The 20,531-nt window shown below is 39.9% G+C and overlaps 1 protein-coding gene across 1 annotated transcript in view; it reads right to left on the bottom strand.

The window, feature by feature from the left end:
- Positions 1-14,120: 14,120 nt before the first annotated feature.
- Positions 14,121-20,531, bottom strand: part of Megf10 (multiple EGF-like-domains 10) — a 164,378-nt gene continuing 157,967 nt past the window's right edge. Inside the window, exons 23-25 of the mRNA NM_001001979.2 lie at positions 19,773-19,817; positions 18,813-19,019; positions 14,121-17,744 (exon numbers count right to left, since the gene is read on the bottom strand). Coding sequence (NP_001001979.1) covers positions 17,533-17,744; positions 18,813-19,019; positions 19,773-19,817 — 464 coding nt within the window. The 3' untranslated portion in view covers positions 14,121-17,532. The remainder of the gene's footprint in view (positions 17,745-18,812; positions 19,020-19,772; positions 19,818-20,531) is intronic.

Genomic DNA, 20,531 nt, shown 5'->3' with positions numbered 1-20,531 from the left:
TCAACTGAGAAGCAGTTTAAAAGACCCTTCTCGCTATGTGCCAAATGATGGTGAAAAAATGTCTACCTTTCAAAAGTGATGAATGGCCGTGTTCCTTTTTAATTTAAGCCGAGGAAATGCGTTTTTTGAACCAACTCAGAATAGATCGCACATGATGCTCAACCCGTGCAAAACACGCTTGGATAACAGAAGCCGAGGCGGCAAGGATTAAAAAGTAATGAGACCACTGAATGAGGTATTAAAAATAATTGCAAAGAAAAAAAAAAAGCTTAACAAAGGGTATCCAGCCCTTGTTGCTCTTGGGTCTGTTTTACCAGCTTAGCTGTTGGATGCTTTGATCAGAGATAAAATGAAATCATGTATTGTTTCAAACAGGAAGTGATTTATTGCCCTGTGGCGTCTCGACATAAAAGGATTCAGTTATTTCTCTATCCATGTTTGGCTAAGAAAAACAGAGGGAAACGAGCTTCTAGTTGGACAGTGTGTGTAAGCTTTAGATGCCTTGGACAAAGCCCAGCAGCCTGGCTCAGGTAGCGAAATATGAGGAATTATTTTAATGATTGTTTGAATTAATCCTGGGGAGCTTATTCTTGGGATACTTCAGTTGAATATTAGCATCTTGAGAATTTAACGGGCCCTGGAGCTGGCAGGTCCTGAAAGAAGATGAGGCACAGTAACACTTGTTACTCTTTCCCTTTGCTGCCACACCCAAGGAGGAGAGTTTGGTTTTTAGTAGAAGCTTTAGAAGGGTAAAGGTATGCATATTTTAATACACAGTGCTCCACCCAGCATTGTATTTATGAAAACTTTTACACTTTTACACGAGATGACAAGAATGTATATATATATATATATATATTTGGTTTTTGGTTTTTTTTGTTTTTGTTTTTCGAGACAGGGTTTCTCTGTAGAGCCCTGGCTGTCCTGGAACTCACTTTGTAGACCAGGCTGGCCTCGAACTCAGAAATCCGCCTGCCTCTGCCTCCCGAGTGCCCGGCATATATTCTTATCAAAGGGTGGGGGAGCTAAAACGCCAATCACTGTAAATTTCCACTAACATAGAGCAGATGGAGTCTTTGAGGTCTGGTATTGAACTCAGGAGCAAGAACCTTGCTCATGTTTAAAAAGAATAAATAAAATATTTATTCTATAAAGCAATTAGATACAAATAATTTTTGGTGAACATAAGTGTGTATTTTGAGAAGCCCAGCATCCTCTAGCCTTCCATGCACAGAAGGAAATGCCTGATTCCAGCCTCTGCTGTATGACGTAGCCTGTCCCGTCCAATGAGAAGGAGAGCTCAGTAACGGCCCAGTTCATTGGCTCTCCCAAAGAGGGAGACTAATCACAGGTCTATGGGACTATTGTTCTCCCTTAATCTTACTGCTGCGTCACTAAGGCGTATTTTAACAAGCCTCCATTCCTACTTTCTAACAAAAGTACAAGGCAAATAATAAAATAAAATAAAATAAAATAAATAAAAGCAAAAACCCAGCTTGAATCGATGGGACGTGAGATAGTACTATACAGATATAATAGGAATCCCTAGACCATAAACAGTCTAAGAGTTTTAATATAGAAAGCAGATAACATACAAAAACAGTTAGGAATGTGGAAAAAGGATCAAAAATAGACAGGGATCGAAACTCCATCAGGAAGTAGTGATTGTCTCTGGTGGGTGGTCACAGCTGAACCTGAGAATATGACAATAGACGTTTCCAAAACCGAGACTCTAAGAGCAGGAAGGAAAAGAGGAAGAAAGTAGAATGGTCAGGACCCCGGAGTCGACTGTAGACCATGTTACGTGGGCCCAGCAGGAACCACGGAAAATCAAGCAATGCTGAAAGCGAAAATCTCTCCCAGTTTAGGTAGGCCTGCTGTTTTCTGAAGAGAAATGGAGGAGTGGATCTGGGGGGGGGGGGGGCGGGGAGAAGAGGGGATGGGGAGCTGGGACGAACAGAAGGAGGGAAAACTGCAGTCGGGATGTGATATATGAGAGAAGAATAAATATCAGATTTAGGAAGCTAATAATGGACAGAAATGCAAAAAAATAGTCAACTTTGCACTAAGGAAGATTAAAGTTGGAGGCCTGTTGTTATCCAACTTCAAGACTTACTACTAACTCACCATAGACAAGACCATACCCTGATTGACAGTGGCACATGACATTAATAAGGCATGCCAACAGATGGGGAAAACATACGTAAGAGAGGACAGGATTGTGCGTTCACTCTTCCTACTGGTCATTTGCTGTGACCCTATGACTGTTATAAACAGAGTTTACTAATTTATTGTAAAGTGTTTTTCCCTTGCGTAAGATCATCTCTGCTTTAAAACACACTTGTGTTTTGTAAGTTTCTCAGAGACACATGCCGTTTCTACCCTTGCTCCTGTAGTGTGATTGACAGCGAGGCATGTCACAGTCACCTCTATCTAAGGCACCATGTGAAGTCATCTAAGCAGGCTACCCAGAAGTCCATCTTGTCGATGAAAAGCTAAGCAGGCATTGGGACTGCAGACTACCCCTAAGTGTGGCTTGTATCCCCAGAGAGACTCCTTAGAGAAAACAAAATGTTCACTTGGAAGTGGTTGTCAACTGGGGATCACTTTAGAGTTTGGGATGAGGGAGTGTTCCCATTTGTTCTCTCAGCAGAGGGACCCCATCTGGTGCTGACCCATGCAGGCTCTCTCCATGCTGCCACAGTCTCTGTGTATTCATATGTGCACCAGCTCTGCTGTGTCTAGACAGCCTTGATTCTTTGGTATGCTCCATCCCTCTGGCTCTTAAAATTTTCCAGGATCATTTTCAAGTGAATTATATAAACACACCAGTCCTCTCTGTAGGGTTAAGAAGGTTTGATGGACACCATCTTGCTCTCTTCTGTATGAGGTCAACACCACAGTTTGAGTTGCCAGGTCCTATCCTTGCCTCTTCCTGCTCCACTCATTAAGTTAACAATAAAATCTAAGTTAACAATAAAAGCTATTACAACTACACATTATAGTTAGTTATTATCCACTGCCCTCCTGGACTGCCTTCTCCCACACTTCTTGCACCTCTGTCTGGTTTTATCCTTCTCCCAGAAAGAGCCCCCTCTGCTTTCCCATCATATGGATTCCATGGCTCTGCTTCCCACCTCTCTTATGTTCTCTTTGTCCCTTCTCACCATCCCCTTTCTAGTTGCATGACCTACATATATACATCTATAAAAGCTCATACACATGCATGCATGAACACACACACACACACACACACACACACACACGCACACACACACCATCAACAAAGATTTCCTGAAGTCACTCTGCTAGTGCAGGAAACCATCTGATGAACTGACAGAATGGATTGTATGAAATATAACATAAAAAGAGTTTTTTGTTTTGTTTTTTTGTTGTAGTTGATTTTTTATTTTGTTTTTATTTATGATTTTTGTTTTTGTTATTGTTTTTGTGTTTTGCATAGCAAAGGAAACAGTTGCCAGAGTGAAGAGACAACTTCCAAAATGAGAAAATATCTTTGCCTACTACACATTAGAAAAGAGTGAGCACCTAGGATATATAAAAATCTGCAAAGAGTGAACACCAAATAAAAACAAACAAACTTCGATAAATAAGCTCATGATATAGATCTCAAAAGAAGAAATATTTGAAATGTGTTCAGTATCTGTACCCATCAGAGTCATGTAAACTAAAACAATCTAGAGACTGTCACCCTAGCCTGAATGGCTGTTAGAAATACAAATGACAACAAGAAATATGAACCCTTACTCACTATTATAAGGAGGGTGAATTTGTGCAGCCTCAATGGAAATCAGTACAGCGATTCCTCAGAACACTGAAAGTAGACCTACCACATGACTCCACTGCACCATGCTTTGACACATACCAGCACACCACAAAGGTACTTTCACATCCTTGTTTATAGCCTCGTTATTGTCAATGGCCAGGAAACTGACCCAGCATAGACATCTGTCAACAGATGAGCAACTGTGTTTCCATACACACAGTGTAAGAAAATGTGCTTCACAAATACAGCGGAAATGTATGTGGCCATGAAGTCATGACATGTGTAGGAAAATGGATACTAATGAAATCATGCTAAGCAAAGTAATCCAAGATTAGGAAAGTACCCTGCTTTCTCTTATATGCAGAACCTGGATTTAAAAGCATACATTTGGGGGCTGGAGAGATGGCTCAGTGTGGTTAAGAGCACTGATTGCTCTTCCAGTGGTCCTGAGTTCAATTCCCAGCAACCACAAGGTGGCTCACAATGGGATCTAGTGCCCTCTTCTGGTGTGTCTGAAGACAGCCACAATGTACTCGTATACACAAAATAAATAATAAACCTTTTTTAAAAGCATATATTTATACACTCACTGTGTGTGTGTGTGTGTGTGTGTGTGTGTGTGTGTGTTCCTACATACAAGGTGGGAAATAATCTAGTTTTATTCTCTACCACCCTGAGTCTGCTACTTTTTGACAAAGCCTTGTGTGTTTGTGTGTCTGTGCATGTGTGTGTTCATGTAGATTATGTATATGGATGCATGCATTTGTGTGCCTCTGTTTGTGAAGAAAAGGGTCTGACATCAGAGATCCTCCTCTGTTGCTCCCCAACTTAATTTTCGAAAGCAGCTTTATCATTAAACTCAGAGCTTATCAATACAGATGTGCTGGCATGCCAATAAACAGCAGCACATCTCAGCCCTGGGACCACAGCTGTGCACCACTGCTCTCTGGATTTTTGTTTGTTTGTTTGTTTTAGTTTTTGTTTTTGTTTTTATGTGATCATTAGAGATTCAAACACTCATCTTCATGCCTGTACAGCAAACATTTTACCAGCCTAGTCATCTCCCCATCAGAACAAAGCCTTTTTTTCCCAACACTGTCCTGGGGAAACTGGATTCTCACAGGTAGAAGGGAGAAAAATAGATCCCTATCTCCCACCTTGTGCACTGGAACACACATGTGTTGGCTCAAAACTGTCTGTAGGTCCAGTTCTAGGGAGATCCAATGCCTTCTTCAAGCCTCTATGGGCACTGCATGCACACGACACGTAGACATACATCCAGGCAAAACATGTATTTGTGTGTAAGAAGTGAATCCACCTAGTCCTGAGCTGTTGTTTTATGTTTGTTTGTTTGTTTGTTTCCTTCTACACTTACATGTTGGTGTACTGATTACACCATTACTGTCAAGTTATGGTGTGTGTGTGTGTGTGTTTTGAATATTTGCTATATTAGGCCTATGCTCATGTCTGAATTACACCCTTAAGCCTCAAGCCATGTTTATCATCCCACTAATTCTATACTTTGGACTTCAGGGATTGGAGTCTGTTGTCAATGCAACCCTTTTACTTCATTATCCCTTGAGGTATATCATGCTCAGTAGAACTCAAACACAGTGTTGAACTTCTAAATGACTGTGCCAATATGCTTTGGCTTTAGTTGCTAGGTTACCATATCCTTGCCTTAGTTTTAGCATGGCATCTATGGCTCTCTACTGAGCACATTGGAAACAATGTCTCAAGACATTTAGAGAGGACTGTGTCCCTGTCTGCTCTCCTAATTGTAGTAATGACCATTATGTAACTAAAGAAAAACTATCCTGGGAGCTAAAATGGTGGCTTAATTTGCCTGAGAATCTAAGCTTGAATCTCTAGAACGTGATATAAAAGCTAAGTGGGATAAGCCATATCTGTATCTCTAGTGCAGATCAATTGGTCAACTGGTCTACCTGACTTGACTAGTTTCAGATTTATTGAGATACACCATTGATTTAAAAAAAAAAAAATGAAAAGGAAAAGAAATGGTAGAGAGCAGTCAAGGAAGAAAAGACACCTGACATCAACCTTGGGCCTCCACTTGCACTTGCATACACATGTACTTGAAATCTCACACACATGTACACACACCTTTACAAATACACCCCCCCACACACACACACAAAAGAAAGCACTAGTCCGACATCTAGCTAGAAATTTAGAAAACAGAGAAGTTCACTGTTATATCAGCAACATATTCTCTGCTTTGGGGAGCATTAAATGGAGGTTACAACAGGTTAATGGCTTTCAAGTTTCTGTTTGTAGGTGTTTAAAGATCATTTGTTCTATAATTCTGGGCATAGCATGCTAAATTATTAAATGTGCTATGGCTACATGGCCACTTTGTAGTCTATTTTGGTATTTTTTTTTTTAACCACATGATAATCAGGAGTGGATTCTAAATCATTAACACTGGGTGAACTGTAACATAACGTTCGCCAAGAGCTATGCAAGTTTTGACTCATTCTGACCTCGGAATTTTAGTTTTGCTGCCTCCTTAATGGCAAGTTAATGATAAACAGGTGCGCCTGTATCTCCAGTTTACTCCCCATGCCCATCCGCAGCCCAGCACCTTCTGTGCTTCCGGGGCATTTTGTCTCTTCTTGGTCTATATTAGTTTGGATCAAAAATTGAAACCAAAACTGAATGGGGGATTTTAAACATCCTGCTGACAGGTGGACTCCCTGTCCTGGCAAGAGGTGCCACTGATGTTCCAACCAGAGAACAGCAGGCAGCTGCACAGTTCACCCCATCGGTCTAGTCGTTACTGCCATTGCCAGCGGCAGCTTCCTCCTCAATCCTCTTCCATCTTACATTCTCTCTATTTGCTCAAATTTCCTTTCCTTATGCAATTTATTAACTCTTCTTGTGTAGTTTAAAGATTTCAGCAGGATGTGTTTCCTCCACAACTTTTCATTGACCCATCAGAAGAAATAGGCCAAACCCGAATGGAAGATCTGAAAGCCTGGGTGACATGATGAATGTTTTCTTCTGTTATTCTTTCATTACCTCACAGTCCTCCAATTTTTTTCTAGGCCAGCAACTGTTTTTATACCAGGACCCTTGGACCAACCTGTCTTCACACCTATGATTTCCATATGCAAGATTTTACTCTTGGGCTAGGAAAATAGATGGCTTGGTTGGTGAGAGCACTCACTATGCATGCAAGAGGACATGTACTTAAATCCTCTGTGCCCTTGAACAAAGACTTGGGCATGACTATGCATGTCCATAACCTCAGTGATGACGGAGACACAAGAATCCCCAAAGCATGCCAGCTCACCAGCCCAGCCAAAACAATATACTCCCAGCCCAGTGAGACACCTTGTCTCAAAAACTAAGGTGGAAAGCAATAGAAGAAGACAACTGACCTCTTCCTCCTTCTTTCCTTATTATACATGCACACAGATGCAAATATCACACACACACACACACACACACACACACACACACACAGAGAGAGAGAGAGAGAGAGAGAGAGAGAGAGAGAGAGAGACAGAGATTCTTTAATTAATCTTTGAAAACATAAATTCAGTCTTCTTAATTAACATATTCTCAATTTTTCTGTTCCATTAATAAATTTGTAAAGTAAAAAATCAGTTTTAGTTCCAGGAAACTCTCTCTGCTGTTATGATTATATTTCCTAAGAGCTTCAATCCTACTCACATTATCTCCATCTTCATGGTAGAGGTCAATTTAATTGCCTACTTTCATTTTTCCCCTTTTAACTATACTACAACATTCCTACCAATCTTCTTCTGTCTGTTCATATGGATAGTGTATTGAATTCCAGCACCTCTGTGGATCACTCTGGTCCTTGGCACAGTGAAACAAGTGGTCTTAGCAGATAGTCACTAGCCAGGCTAGTCTTTTTTCACCATGTCATAGGCAGAAGGCCCTTCAGTTCAAAAATTCAAGTAGATACAGATGTCCTCAACCTAACTTGGGAATTATCCATCCTCTTAAGAGAACTCAACACTTCTAGCTTCTGTCACTGCTGTGAATGAAACAGAAGAGACATTCCTCCTTTCTTTTTCTCTTTTTGTATCCTTCCAAGTCTTCCGGCTCTCACTGGGTACCCACTCTTTCTATAACCACCTCTCACCACTTAACAAACAGTTAAATTGCTATTTCTACCCCTATCTGGACCATCTTTCTGTTTTTAAATTTTTTTATTATTTAAGTACATTTCATACATCAAACATATTAATAATATTGGGTATCTTGAGAATCAAATAAAACATAAAAATTTGTTCAACTTTTATATTCATATCCTTTCATATCCTAAAAAATATCGTTAATGAATAATTTACACTGTCCATAACTGAGGATCCCATATCTAATGTTGAATACTAAATTGTTTCAAAACATACAAAATATTCTTTGGGAATTAAGCATAGCAAAAGAGCATAAAATATTTTAAAATGAATCATTAAAAAACATATTCAAAAATCCTTATATGCTACCACCTGACATAGTGAGAGAGTATAATGCACTATATATCTGTGTACATTCTCTAACAATCACTTTACTTTAAAAAGATTATCAATGTTTCTAGGAGAGATATTATTTTCTTAGTAAGTATATTTTAAGAATTTCAAAATAGCAAAAACTCTTTGAAGTTAAAGACTAAGAAAGTGCTAATTTCAAGCACAGTGAGAAAAATTATCAATATATTTCCATGATGTTTCTAGAACATGATTTTAATATTTTCAACTGTTAATTTTCAACAAACAGAATAATTATTTTAAGATATATTTTGTTGTTATGTCACCCTTTTCATTTCTGATTTTATGAATTTGGATACTGTCCCTGTGCCTTCTGGTGAGTCTCGCTAAGGGTTTATCTATCGTGTTGATTTTCTCAAAGAACCAGTTTGGTTGATTCTTTGAATAGTTCTTTTTGTTTCTATTTGATTGATTTCAGCTCTGAGTTTGATTATTTCCTGCCATCTACTCCTTTGGGTGTATTTGCTTTTTTTTTTGTTCTAGAGCTTTCAGGGGTGCTGTTAAGCTGTTAGTGTATGCTCTCTTCAGTTTCTTTTTGGAGACACATAGGGCTATGACTTTTCCTTTTACCACTGCTTTCATTGTGTCCCATAAGTTTGGTATGATGTGTCCTCATTCTCCTTAAATTCTAAAAAGCCTCTAAGTTCTTCCTTTATTTCTTCCTTGACCAAGTTATCATTGAGTAGAGTACTGTTCAGCTTCCATGTGTATGTGTGCTTTCCAATGTTTTCATTGGTGTTTAGGACCAGCCTTAGTCCATGGCGATCTGATAGGGTGCTTGGGATTATTTGTCTTCTTGTATCTGCTGAGTCCTATTTTGTGACCAATTCTATGGCCAGTTTTGGAGAAGGTACCATGAGGTGCTGAGAAGAAGGTTTATTCTTTTGCTTTAAGATAAAGTGTTCTATAAATATATGTTAGATCGATTTGGTTCATAACTTCTGTTAGTTTCACTGTCTCTGTTTAATTTCTGTTTCCATGATCTGTCCATTGATGAGAGTGGGGTGTTGAAGTCTCCCACTATTATTGTGTGAGGTGGGATGTGTGTTTTGAGCTTTAGTAAGGTTTCTTTTATGAATGTGGGTGCCCTTGCATTTGGAGCATGGATGTTCAGAATTGAGAATTCATCTTAGTAGATTTTTCCTTTGACAAGTATGAAGTATCCTCCCTTATCTTTTTTGATACCTTTTGGTTGAAAGTTGATTTTATTCAATATTAGAATGGCTACTCCAGCTTGTTTCTTGGGACTATTTGCTTGGAAAATTGTTTTCCAGCCTTTTACTCTGAGGTAGTATCTGTCTTTGTCACTGAGGTAAGTTTCCTGTATGCAGCAAAATGCTGGGTCTTGTATATGTAACCAGTCTGTTAGTCTATATCTTTTTATTGGGGAAATGAGTCCATTGATATTAAGGAAAAGTAATTGTTGCTTCCTGTTATCTTTGTTGTTAGACGTAGAATTATGTTTGTGTGGCTATCTTCTTTTGGGTCTGTTGAAAGATTACTTTCTTGCTTTTTCTAGGGTGTAGTTTCTCTCCTTGTGTTGGTCTTTTCCATCTATTATCCTTTGTAGGGCTGGATTTATGGAGAGATATTGTGTAAATTTGGTTTTGTCATATCTTGGTTTCTCTGTCTATGGTAATTGAGAGTTTTGCTGGGTATAGTAGTCTGGGTTGGCATTTTTTGTTCTCTTAGGGTCTATATGACATCTGCTCAGGATCTTCTAGCTTTCATTGTCTCTAGTAGGAAATCTGGTGTAATTCTGTTAGGCCTGCCTTTGTATGTTGCTTAACCTTTTTCCCTTACTGCTTTTAATATTCTTTCTTTGTTTAGCGCATTTGGTGTTTTGATTATTATGTGACAGGTGGAATTTCTTTTTTTTTTAATTGTTCTCTCACTTTTCTTTTTTCATTTACATTTCCAATGCTATCCCAAAAGTCCCCCATACCCACCCCCCCCAATCCCCTACCCACCCACTCCCCCTTTTTGGCCCTGGCGTTCCCCTGTACTGGGGCATATAAAGTTTGCAAGTCCAAAGGGTCTCTCTTTCCAGTGATGGCCGACTAGGCCATCTTTTGATACATATGCAGCTAGAGACAAGAGCTCCAGGGTACTGGTTAGTTCATATTGTTGTTCCACATATAGGGTTGCAGTTCCCTTTAGCTCCTTGGGTACTTTCTCTAGCTCCTCCATTGGTGGCCGTGTGACCCATTCAATAGCTGACTCTGAGCATCCACTTCTGTGTTTGCTAGGCCCCGGCATAGTCTCACAAGAGACAGCTACATCTGGGTCCTTTCGATAAAATCTTGCTAGTGTATGCAATGGTGTCAGCGTTTGGAAGCTGATTATGGGATGGATCCCTGGATATGGCAATCACTAGATGGTCCATCCTTTCGTCACAGCTCCAAATTTTGTCTCTGTAACTCCTTCCATGGGTGTTTTGTTCCCATTTCTAGGAAGGGGCAAAGTGTCCACACTTTGGTCTTCGTTCTTCTTGAGTTTCATGCGTTTAGCAAATTGTATCTTATATCTTGGGTATCCTAAGTTTCTGGGCTAATATCCACTTATCAGTGAGTACATATTGTGCTAGTTCCTTTGTGATTGGGTTACCTCACTCAGGATGATGCCCTCCAGGTCCATCCATTTGCCTAGGAATTTCATAAATTCATTCTTTTTAATAGCTGAGTAGTACTCCATTGTGTAAATGTACCACATTTTCTGTATCCATTCCTCTGTTGAGGGGCATCTGGGTTCTTTCCAGCTTCTGGCTGTTATAAATAAGGCTGCTATGAACATAGTGGAGCATGTGTCCTTCTTACCGGTTGGGACATCTTCTGGATATATGCCCAGGAGAGGTATTGCGGGATCCTCCGGTAGTACTATGTCCAATTTTCTGAGGAACCACCAGACTGATTTCCAGAGTGGTTGTACAAGCTTGCAATCCCACCAACAATGGAGGAGCGTTCCTCTTTCTCCACATCCTTGCCAGCATCTGCTGTCACCTGAATTTTTGATCTTAGCCATTCTGACTGGTGTGAGGTGGAATCTCAGGGTTGTTTTGATTTGCATTTCCCTGATGATTAAGGATGTTGGACATTTTTTCAGGTGCTTCTCTGCCATTCGGTATTCCTCAGGTGAGAATTCTTTGTTCAGCTCTGAGCCCCATTTTTTAATGGGGTTATTTTATTTTCTGGAGCCCACCTTCTTGAGTTCTTTATATATATTGGATAATAGTCCCCTATCCGATTTGGGATAGGTAAAGATCCTTTCCCAATCTGTTGGTGGTCTTTTTGTCTTATTGACAGTGTCTTTGCCTTGCAGAAGCTTTGCAATTTTATGAGGTCCCATTTATCAATTCTCGATCTTACAGCACAAGCCATTGCTGTTCTATTCAGGAATTTTTCCCCTGTACCCATATCTTCGAGGCTTTTCCCTACTTTCTCCTCTATAAGTTTCAGCGTCTCTGGTTTTATGTGGAGTTCCTTAATCCACTTAGATTTGACCTTAGTACAAGGAGATAGGAATGGATCAATTATCATTGATAACTGCCAGACTTCTCACCAGAGACAATGAAAGCTAGAAGATCCTGAGCAGATGTCATCCAGGTTTTCCAGTTTTGTTGAGTATAGCCTTTTTGTAGACGGATCTGATGGTGTTATGGATTTCTTCAGGATCTGTTGTTATGTTTCCCTTTTCATTTCTGATTTTGTTAATTAGGATGCTTTCCCTGTGTCCTCTAGTGAGTCTGGCTAAGGGTTTATCTATCTTGTTGATTTTCTCAAAGAACCAGCTCCTCGATTGGTTGATTCTTTGAATAGTTCTTCTTGTTTCCACTTGGTTGATTTCACCCCTGAGTTTGATTATTTCCTGCCTTCTACTCCTCTTGGGTGAATTTGCTTCCTTTTGCTCCTGGGAATCAAGCTACCTCTGGGACTCTGAGATCCTGGTGTGACCAAGATCTTGGGATCCGGGGATCCTGTGTGTGTTAGAGCACCTGGGAGTGGAGCTTTCTTTGAGTGTTGTGGTACTGGCTGCGGAGTTTGCACCCAAGGTCTGCTCAGGGCACTGGTCCAGACCAGAAGGAACTTGTGCCACTGGGCCACTGGTCAGGTGGAGTTCCTGGTGCCTGTGTCCTACTGGTTCCAGTTACTTTCGGTGTTGGGGCAGATGTTGTGTCCTCCTCACCTCTGATCCTATGATTCTGGGCATGTTAGAAGATCTGGGAGTGGAGCTTCCTCTGGGTGTGGTGGGGCTGGCCTGTACCATCTTTCAAGGACTTGACATTTGTCTGTATTGGGAAGCTTGACTTATTTGGAGTCTAAGTGAGTCTAAGTCTGCATGCACTGCAAATTCTCAGGAAGATTACAAGTTATAACAGGATGAAATCATACTCACGGTTTTTTTTTAAAATTACTTCTCTAGAAATAAAATATGTGTGGAATCATGTGACAGACCCCCAAAAAACATAGATCAGGATGATCATGTGAACAGAAGGTTTTTATAATCATTGAATGCTCATTTCTGACCTTTCAGTCTGGCCATTCATCATTGATTGCAAACTCACTCATATTATTGCCTACTTTTCATATTATTGCCTATGGCATATGTTGCCTAACATTTGCCAGCCTTTGAAAATATGCTTGGTATTGACAATTTCTAACCCTCCACAAACCCCCATGAAATAGGTGGTAATATTCCCAATATATTACAACATGGAAAACAAGGCCCTGCAAGGTTCAGTAGGTTAGTGATGTCATACAGCTAGTGTGCTGATTTACCCCCCTTAACTGAGTACAGTGGTGAGGGTTGTAATGATTCTCTGCATTGTCAGCCACACCTGGCATGCAGGCCCACAGGGAAAAGGCTTTTTTGTTGGTGTGAATGAGGATGGCTCCCATAGTCCTATATATTTGAATGCTTGGTCCCCGTTTAGTGTTTGTTAACTGTTTGGGAAGAATTAGGAGGCGTGACCTTGTTGGAGAGAGTATGGCCTTGTTTGAAGAAATGTGTCACTGGGGTGAACCTTGAGGTTTCAAAAGAGCCAGTCTCCGTCTTTCTGCCTCCTGCCTGCAGATCAGGCTGTAATCTCTCGGCTACTACTCCAGTGCCATGCATGCCTATCTGCCAATGTGCTTCCCACCATGATGGTCATGGACTCACCCTCCAAAATTTTATTCAAGTTCACAAGTGAGTAAAATGTGGCTTCTGATTTTTCAAGAACACGTAATCTAGAGCTGGTGATACAGTCCAGATGGTACACTACTTGCCTATCATGGTCAGAGCCCTGAGTTCGATCCCCAGCACTACCTAGAGTGGCCATGGTGGTGAATGTTTCTAGTCCAGACCTCAGGAGGTAGATGCAGGAGCATCAGAAGTTCAGGTCATCCTCAGACATCCTCCCTACATGATGCTGCATCTCAAAACAAACAAACATAATAATCTAAGTAGTGGTTCTCAACCTGAGGGGCATGACCCCTTTGGTAAACCCCGTCTCCAAAAAGTTTACATTACTATTTATAACATCACAAAAGCACAGAAGGTCACCACAACATGAGGTACTGTGTTAAAGGGTCGCAGGAAGATTGAGAACCACTGACCTTAAAAAAACAAAAAACAAAAGCATACACATTACCAATGACATATAACAAAGGGCTAATGACTTTTAATTCACATGTAAAGTACTACAGAACCACACATGGCCAAGTGTTCATTTTCTAGTAGCATTGTGAACCTTTTTCTTTTTCTCTCATTTGATCACTGGAGTTACATGAAAAAATAAATACCACTTTACAGTTGTTCTTAATGGGAAAGTTTATTGCATTCATCTATTGACTATTTGGCAGTACAAATGACAACGAGACTAATTCTGAGGAGGGTTTATTGTCTTTGGGAAAGAGAGAGTGAGCATAACACTTAAAGCATTCATTCTGCTTGCAATTACCAAGTAAATCATACTGCATTCTGAGTTTTTCTCCTTAAAAAATAGAGAGAGAAATACTGCCATTTGGTCATATCAAAACAAAGCTGAGACAAAAATGGTGACCAGGACTCTACGGGGCAGTTTGCTGTGTGTAGCCCCTGCTTCATAAGCAACCATTCTACCCAGCCTCTGTACATGCCCATGGCAGTAAGCCTTTAAAATCAAAATAGCCCTTAAATGTTTCCTTGGAATAATATGGACATGTTACCCAGAGATGGAAAATTCATTATTTTAAAACCATAATCCTAAGATTTGATTTTAATGATTTTTGTCTTACTTAATATCAAGTTGATACTATTATGCTGCTTTTGTTTGACTTTGAGTTATATTTGGTTGAAAAGTTCCCTAAGACTGACCACTATTATGGCCCACTGACATCAAGATAACCATATTTTCATAAAGTTGCCTGAATTTTTCATGATCAGGAGGTATTGTGCTAATGGATTTGGCTATGACACCCTATGCTGCTCTGTTGTAAAATTCTAAGGTCAGTTTTTCTGTAGTCAGCCAATACCCACAAAAAACATTGCTAAACACATTGAATTCTGTCCATTACTAGTACTCTATGGGAAGGGACTGCCTAACACTCTGAGTAATTATGAAGATTCCCATATTGTAGAATTAACCACAAATATCATATTCTCCTGATAAAAGCAAGTATATGAGTTATCATCTTGGCAAGTTCTGATATAATGCTGTACAAAGACAATAAATGGTGAAAAATTTTAAAATATCAATTTCTAAGGCAACTCACATATGGATGTCCCATACAAGGCATTGCCAAACTCATCTAGTGCACACTTCTGTAGGATACCAGAGAGAAATTACAGCAAAATATCTAGAAAATGATGCTGTGTCTCCAAAGACAACATGGGATTTTTACAGTGTCTGAAAAGTGAAGTGTTCTGACTTTGACAAAGTCTTGAGGAAATTTCTAGGTAAACCCTGCCTCGGACACAGGCTCAGGAAGGTCAGCTTGTGTTAGGATATGGGTATCAACAGGACTCCACATGGTATCTTATGGGCGTGTCATTCCCACTTTATAGTACAGCTGTTTGGAATCTTCTCTGTGGGTTTCCTGTAAGTTCCTCTCACTGTTGCACATAAATTTTTTTTCCAAATGGTACAATGAGGAAAGACAGCTTAAACAAACAAACAAACAAAACCTATCTCTATAGTGTCACAGGGACCTCAATCTTACCAGCATACTTAAAAGAGATGATATTTAAGGAGAAAAAAAAAGGGAAGGTATTGAACCTTCTCTTAGTAGGAAGGATGCCTATAGCTGCTAACCCATGTTTCTGTTTGATGCTTATTCCCTAGGGATCAGGCAGAGCCTCCCTACTGGGAGAAAAATCGATTGTTTCTAAATATTCCAGATAATATAAGAACAATTGCCCTAAGTACATTTGCTGAACTATTCACCTGACCAAATTAACCCATCATGATAGGCACAGGTGCAAAATGCAAAATGACTAGACATTTCACCTCAGGGGTAGACTAGGATAACACTTTATAGCTACAGTTAGTAGATGAGTGTAGTGGTCAGCTATTAATAGGCTCCAAGAGAATGTCATGTGGGTCTTCATTTCATTCTGCTCTGATGTTGCACGTGCTCACAGCCTTTCCTCTCCTCTGCCTAACAACGATTTCTTGTATCATATTGTTATTCTTAGGAGACAAAAGCCTTGGGGTAAAGCTGTGTCTGCAATAGTGTAAACCAGGCAAGCATTTGTTCTGGTCTGCTGGGAACAGTCTATATTTAAACCCAATGCCTGATGATTATTAGTAATGTCCTCATTTACTATTCAAAGTGTCCTAGTTTAGATGCTCAGTTATTGATGATTATGATGAAAGTCTTTAGCCAAACCACCGGTAGTACTCATTGCTCCTTCTTCCTGACTTTAACCAAGACTCAAGGAACTAACACCCCCCAAAAGAGCCCCACTGTGGACTATGAGAAAGTTCCATTCCAGTGATCAGCTACCCACCTATGGCTACTATTTTAGCAACAACCAATTTTAATAGGATCAAATTGTATGTTTTCATTTCCTCCCTCCAAAAGAAAAATGATGCCTTCTTATGGAGCAGAAGATGAGTGGCAATGACTCAGGAAACAATGGACACATCATAATTCCGCATTAACAATCCAAACACTACACAACAGAGTACACGGCTTAATGAAAATGCAAACTAAAAGGTAATGAGTGCAGGTCACATTAGCAATGCGAAAGGCCAGCTTAAGCATAGTTTCTCTAAATCAACAGTTAATAAGACAAGTGCCCTTTACCCAAATATTTTCAAAAATATTTCAGTCACTTGTAGGGAAAAATATTAAGGAAAACGTCCCTCTAAGTCTATATTACAGCAAGTATTACTAATGGTTCCTCTAACCCAAGCATCATACATGTAAAATGTTTACCCTTTGCCACTCACTAGACACTCACTCAATCAAAAAAAAAATAAAACGATTGCATCTTTGTATTATGAATAACTGATAAGTTATGTACCTCAAGTGGTAAATATGCATGATGGGACAGCAATTAGAATGATGTCGTGAATCTAACTAACATGGGCCAAAGGTCAAACAGAAGTACCATATTTATGTATTGATTTCTGCAATAATTACACTACATCTAAAATAATTCTAATTGTACATTTCTCGCCCTAAAAACAAACATAAAGTTTTTATATTTAGATTTGCTCCCATTGCTATCCAGTCCTACCATCTGACAGAATGCTTCTGATCCTGAGTCCAAACGGAAAAAAAACATTATGCAAGAAAGACTCAGGAATATATTCCTGTCTCCTACACATTTAGCAATTTTCACTTTTCTTAGGTAAATACATGGTGACCTGCACGATCCTAGGAGTGGCTCTGTGATGCTAAGGACAACAAATAGACTTTAGTGTTCCAGGTGACAATACAATGTCTCCACCAGTCTGTGTCTCCGAAAGGTTCTGCGAAGTTCACCTCATCAGCCAACATCTTAAAACAAGTCATTGGTGCCATTCCTAACCTAACAGCAATGAGAACTCATGAAGCTCTCTCCTTCCAAACCCTGTGTTCACAACACACCTCGATGGGTGTCAGCCTCGGCTTGGGGCTTTCTGGTACACGTCCAACAACTGCTTATTAGAGTATTTCACGGTCATCTGCAGTGCCAACTGAAGATGAACTGAAGGCTTGGAAAGAGTACCAATGGTCACCCAGTAGTCCTTTGATGTCATTCACTGCTGCTGCTGCTGCTGCTGGTGCTGTTGCTGCTGGTGCTGTTGCTGCCACCACCATCCTCTCTCTTTGGGGAGGATGAACTGTCCCTTACTGGCAGCAGGTCATAATGGCAAGGGATGTGACTGTTCTTTGGAAGGTCATATGGGTCTTGGGTGACGTGACCGCTGTTGCTGAATACTCCTTGCACAACGCTCACTGTAGGTTCTGTAATAACCAGGAACAACAACAACAAAATATCAGCAAGAGAGTTTTTTTTTTTTTTTAAAGATGCTGCTACTTCTTGTACATATCAAACACAAAAGAAGTACCTTATAAAAATATAGGGAAATAGTTTTGAAAAAGAACATTCTTTTATAATCACACAGGGAATAGAACTCTACAGATGTTGAACAAACAAACACTGAGAAATGGTGTCCATAGAAAAGGATGAAGAAATCAAGGGGATGAACAGAGATTATGGATAGGAATCATTGTGTCAGGACACCTTGAGAAAAGCCAAGTTGATGGCCCTGACTCAACAGGTGAAAGTGTTTTTAGAGGTTACCTTAATTTATGGAAATATTAAACGTGTTCACAACTTTGGCCTCAAACACAGAGCTTTTGAATTCTCATTTCACTGTGATGGGCTTAAAGAGCAGTTGGGGAATGCTATCACTGCCTATTAATTAATTATTAATTAACTTAATTATTTTCTCCATTAGCAAGATAGTTTTATGCTATATATAGTATAACTATAACTATATAACTGTGTGTGTGTATGTGTGTGTGTGTGTAGAGAGAGACTAAACTGTACAGATCTACTATTTAGTCAACATTATTGGCTGTGGTATATTTTTTTTTCCCAAATTGCATCCATAGACGCCACTTAAAATAAGAATAATTTTAATTTAAAATACATCTGACATATTAAGCAAATTTAAAATAAAAAGCATTATGTTAATATCGTGACTACAGCCAGGAAATGGAGCCACACGTTTGCACCACGTGAGCCATTTGTTGGGGCTTACCTGGTGTATTAGCTAATATGAGGCATATGCTCCTCCACATATGCGCTAAAATATTCACCATGGCTATGAAAACAGAAGATGATGGCCATGTGGAAGACAAGGAGAATATATTTTAAATTTGCTAAATGTTGTTTTCCTGAGACATTCATTTCCCATCAGTTGATATGATCTCTGTGAAACCCAACGGGCTATAAAGCATGGGCTACTTAGAATTGCTTCGAACACACTCTTGTGCCAACGCTCTTTATATGGATAGAGAACTCACCGACTTCATAGACATTCCTGTTGGCTGGAGTTGAGTTGTTGATCTCTGCATATGGGGAGTCTCTCCGCGCCGGCGACTTCATCTCCACGTAGCCGCACTCGGAGCTTTTAGGCAGGAGTGCAGGCGGGTCTTTAATGGTGGCATATGGGTTTTCAGAGCTGCTTAAGGAGCAAGTGCTTGAATTATATTCAGAGTTCTTCCCCAGATCTGTGAAGAGAAATGAAACAAAAGGAATAAGTGTAGTTTCACGGGCGACATCATTTCTTGGTGATAATCTCCTTGGGCAGATTATTTCTTTTTCTTTATGGGTAAGTTTTCTATAATGGTGTTTTCTGAAAATAATGTGCACTTACCACTCATTCTGAAGACAATTTGCTATAAAATTGTCCATCTATAAAGTAATTGTAGCTCGCCTCTAAGGGGATTACTGAAAAAAAATGGCATGGCTCTGATTTCATTTTGATGATCACATCCGAATACAATTAATTCTATTTTGATACTATGAGAAAATTTACTAATTCAAGCCTTTAAATCAGTAAACCAGGAGTTGGTGGTCCCAGAAACACAGGGTAGTTCTATTATCACAGAGAGAAGGGCATTTGTGCCATAGAAGTGAGCAGTACACTTCAGTACTGGCTACCATACTGCTCAGTCATTGTGGATGGTCATTACATGACCACCTGACCCCTTCTTATTTCCAGCTATCTCCCACTGCACATTCCTCTTTCCTTAGACACCATTTAATTTAAAGAAAATTTGAGTATATTCCCCCAGAAAACGAGAATCTTTGCTTCCAAACAGATTCGCCAGTGGCATTCTCTCCTTGCCTGTCAAGCATGTTTGTATCTTAGTATAGTGACTTATCACATAGAAGGTTCAAGATCATGTTGATAAGTCCACTTTTGTTTGCTTTAAGAATCATTTCAGTCTCTGAGATCCTTCTTCAAATGTACACCGCACCTTTTAAGGACTTTCCCATGTAGCTTCTGTCCAGCCCGAAAGCACCTGTGATGAAGAAGGACAAAGTGTGAGAACTGAAGGCAAAAAGAAAGGACCCACGTGGCAAATCACCGCAGACGACTGCGCTGCTGTGAGCCACCGCAGCTCTGCTCTCAAATCTTTATACCGCATCAGTCATGCTGTGGGGGCTGGACCCAAGCATGCTGTATGCACAGACATGTTCATCCCTGATGAGCTCGTGTAGGAACAAAGGGACAAGGAGTGGGGCAACCGGGAGTCAAGGAGGAATAACATGAAGGACATGGCCAAGACCAGACCTGGGAGTTCACTTTCTAACAGCTCCTTGAAGGGTCTGAATACTAGTTTCACCTTCATTATAAGTGTGTTGACTTAATACTTTATAAGCCAATGTTGGACCTATTAATTTTTACATGATTTTTTTTTCTTTTCTATTATAGAGGTGGGGAATATCTGCAGATGAGTCTACCTAGACAAAATAAATAGTTGTCTTGTTTTCAAATATCTGTACTTAATGGAGGTGGGTATTGGTTTGGAATAAATAGTCCTGTTCACTTATCCGTTAATGTCCTTAGATTCAGGTTTAGATGGTAATGCCCTAGGAAGATCTTTGAGGAGGATAAAAGAGGGACTCTCATAAAGGAAGCTGTTTCATATCAATCATTGTCAGGCAAGATATGGAAATATTTTCTTCTCTAAAGCACACTTTCTTGGGTCTCAGTTGTCAAGCTCAACATTACA

This window comes from Mus musculus, chromosome 18 (assembly GCF_000001635.26).
Source record: "Mus musculus strain C57BL/6J chromosome 18, GRCm38.p6 C57BL/6J".
Classification (NCBI taxonomy): Eukaryota; Metazoa; Chordata; class Mammalia; order Rodentia; family Muridae; genus Mus; species Mus musculus.
The sequence above is the reverse complement of the archived record's forward strand: the minus strand, read 5'-3'. Positions and strand labels throughout refer to the sequence as shown.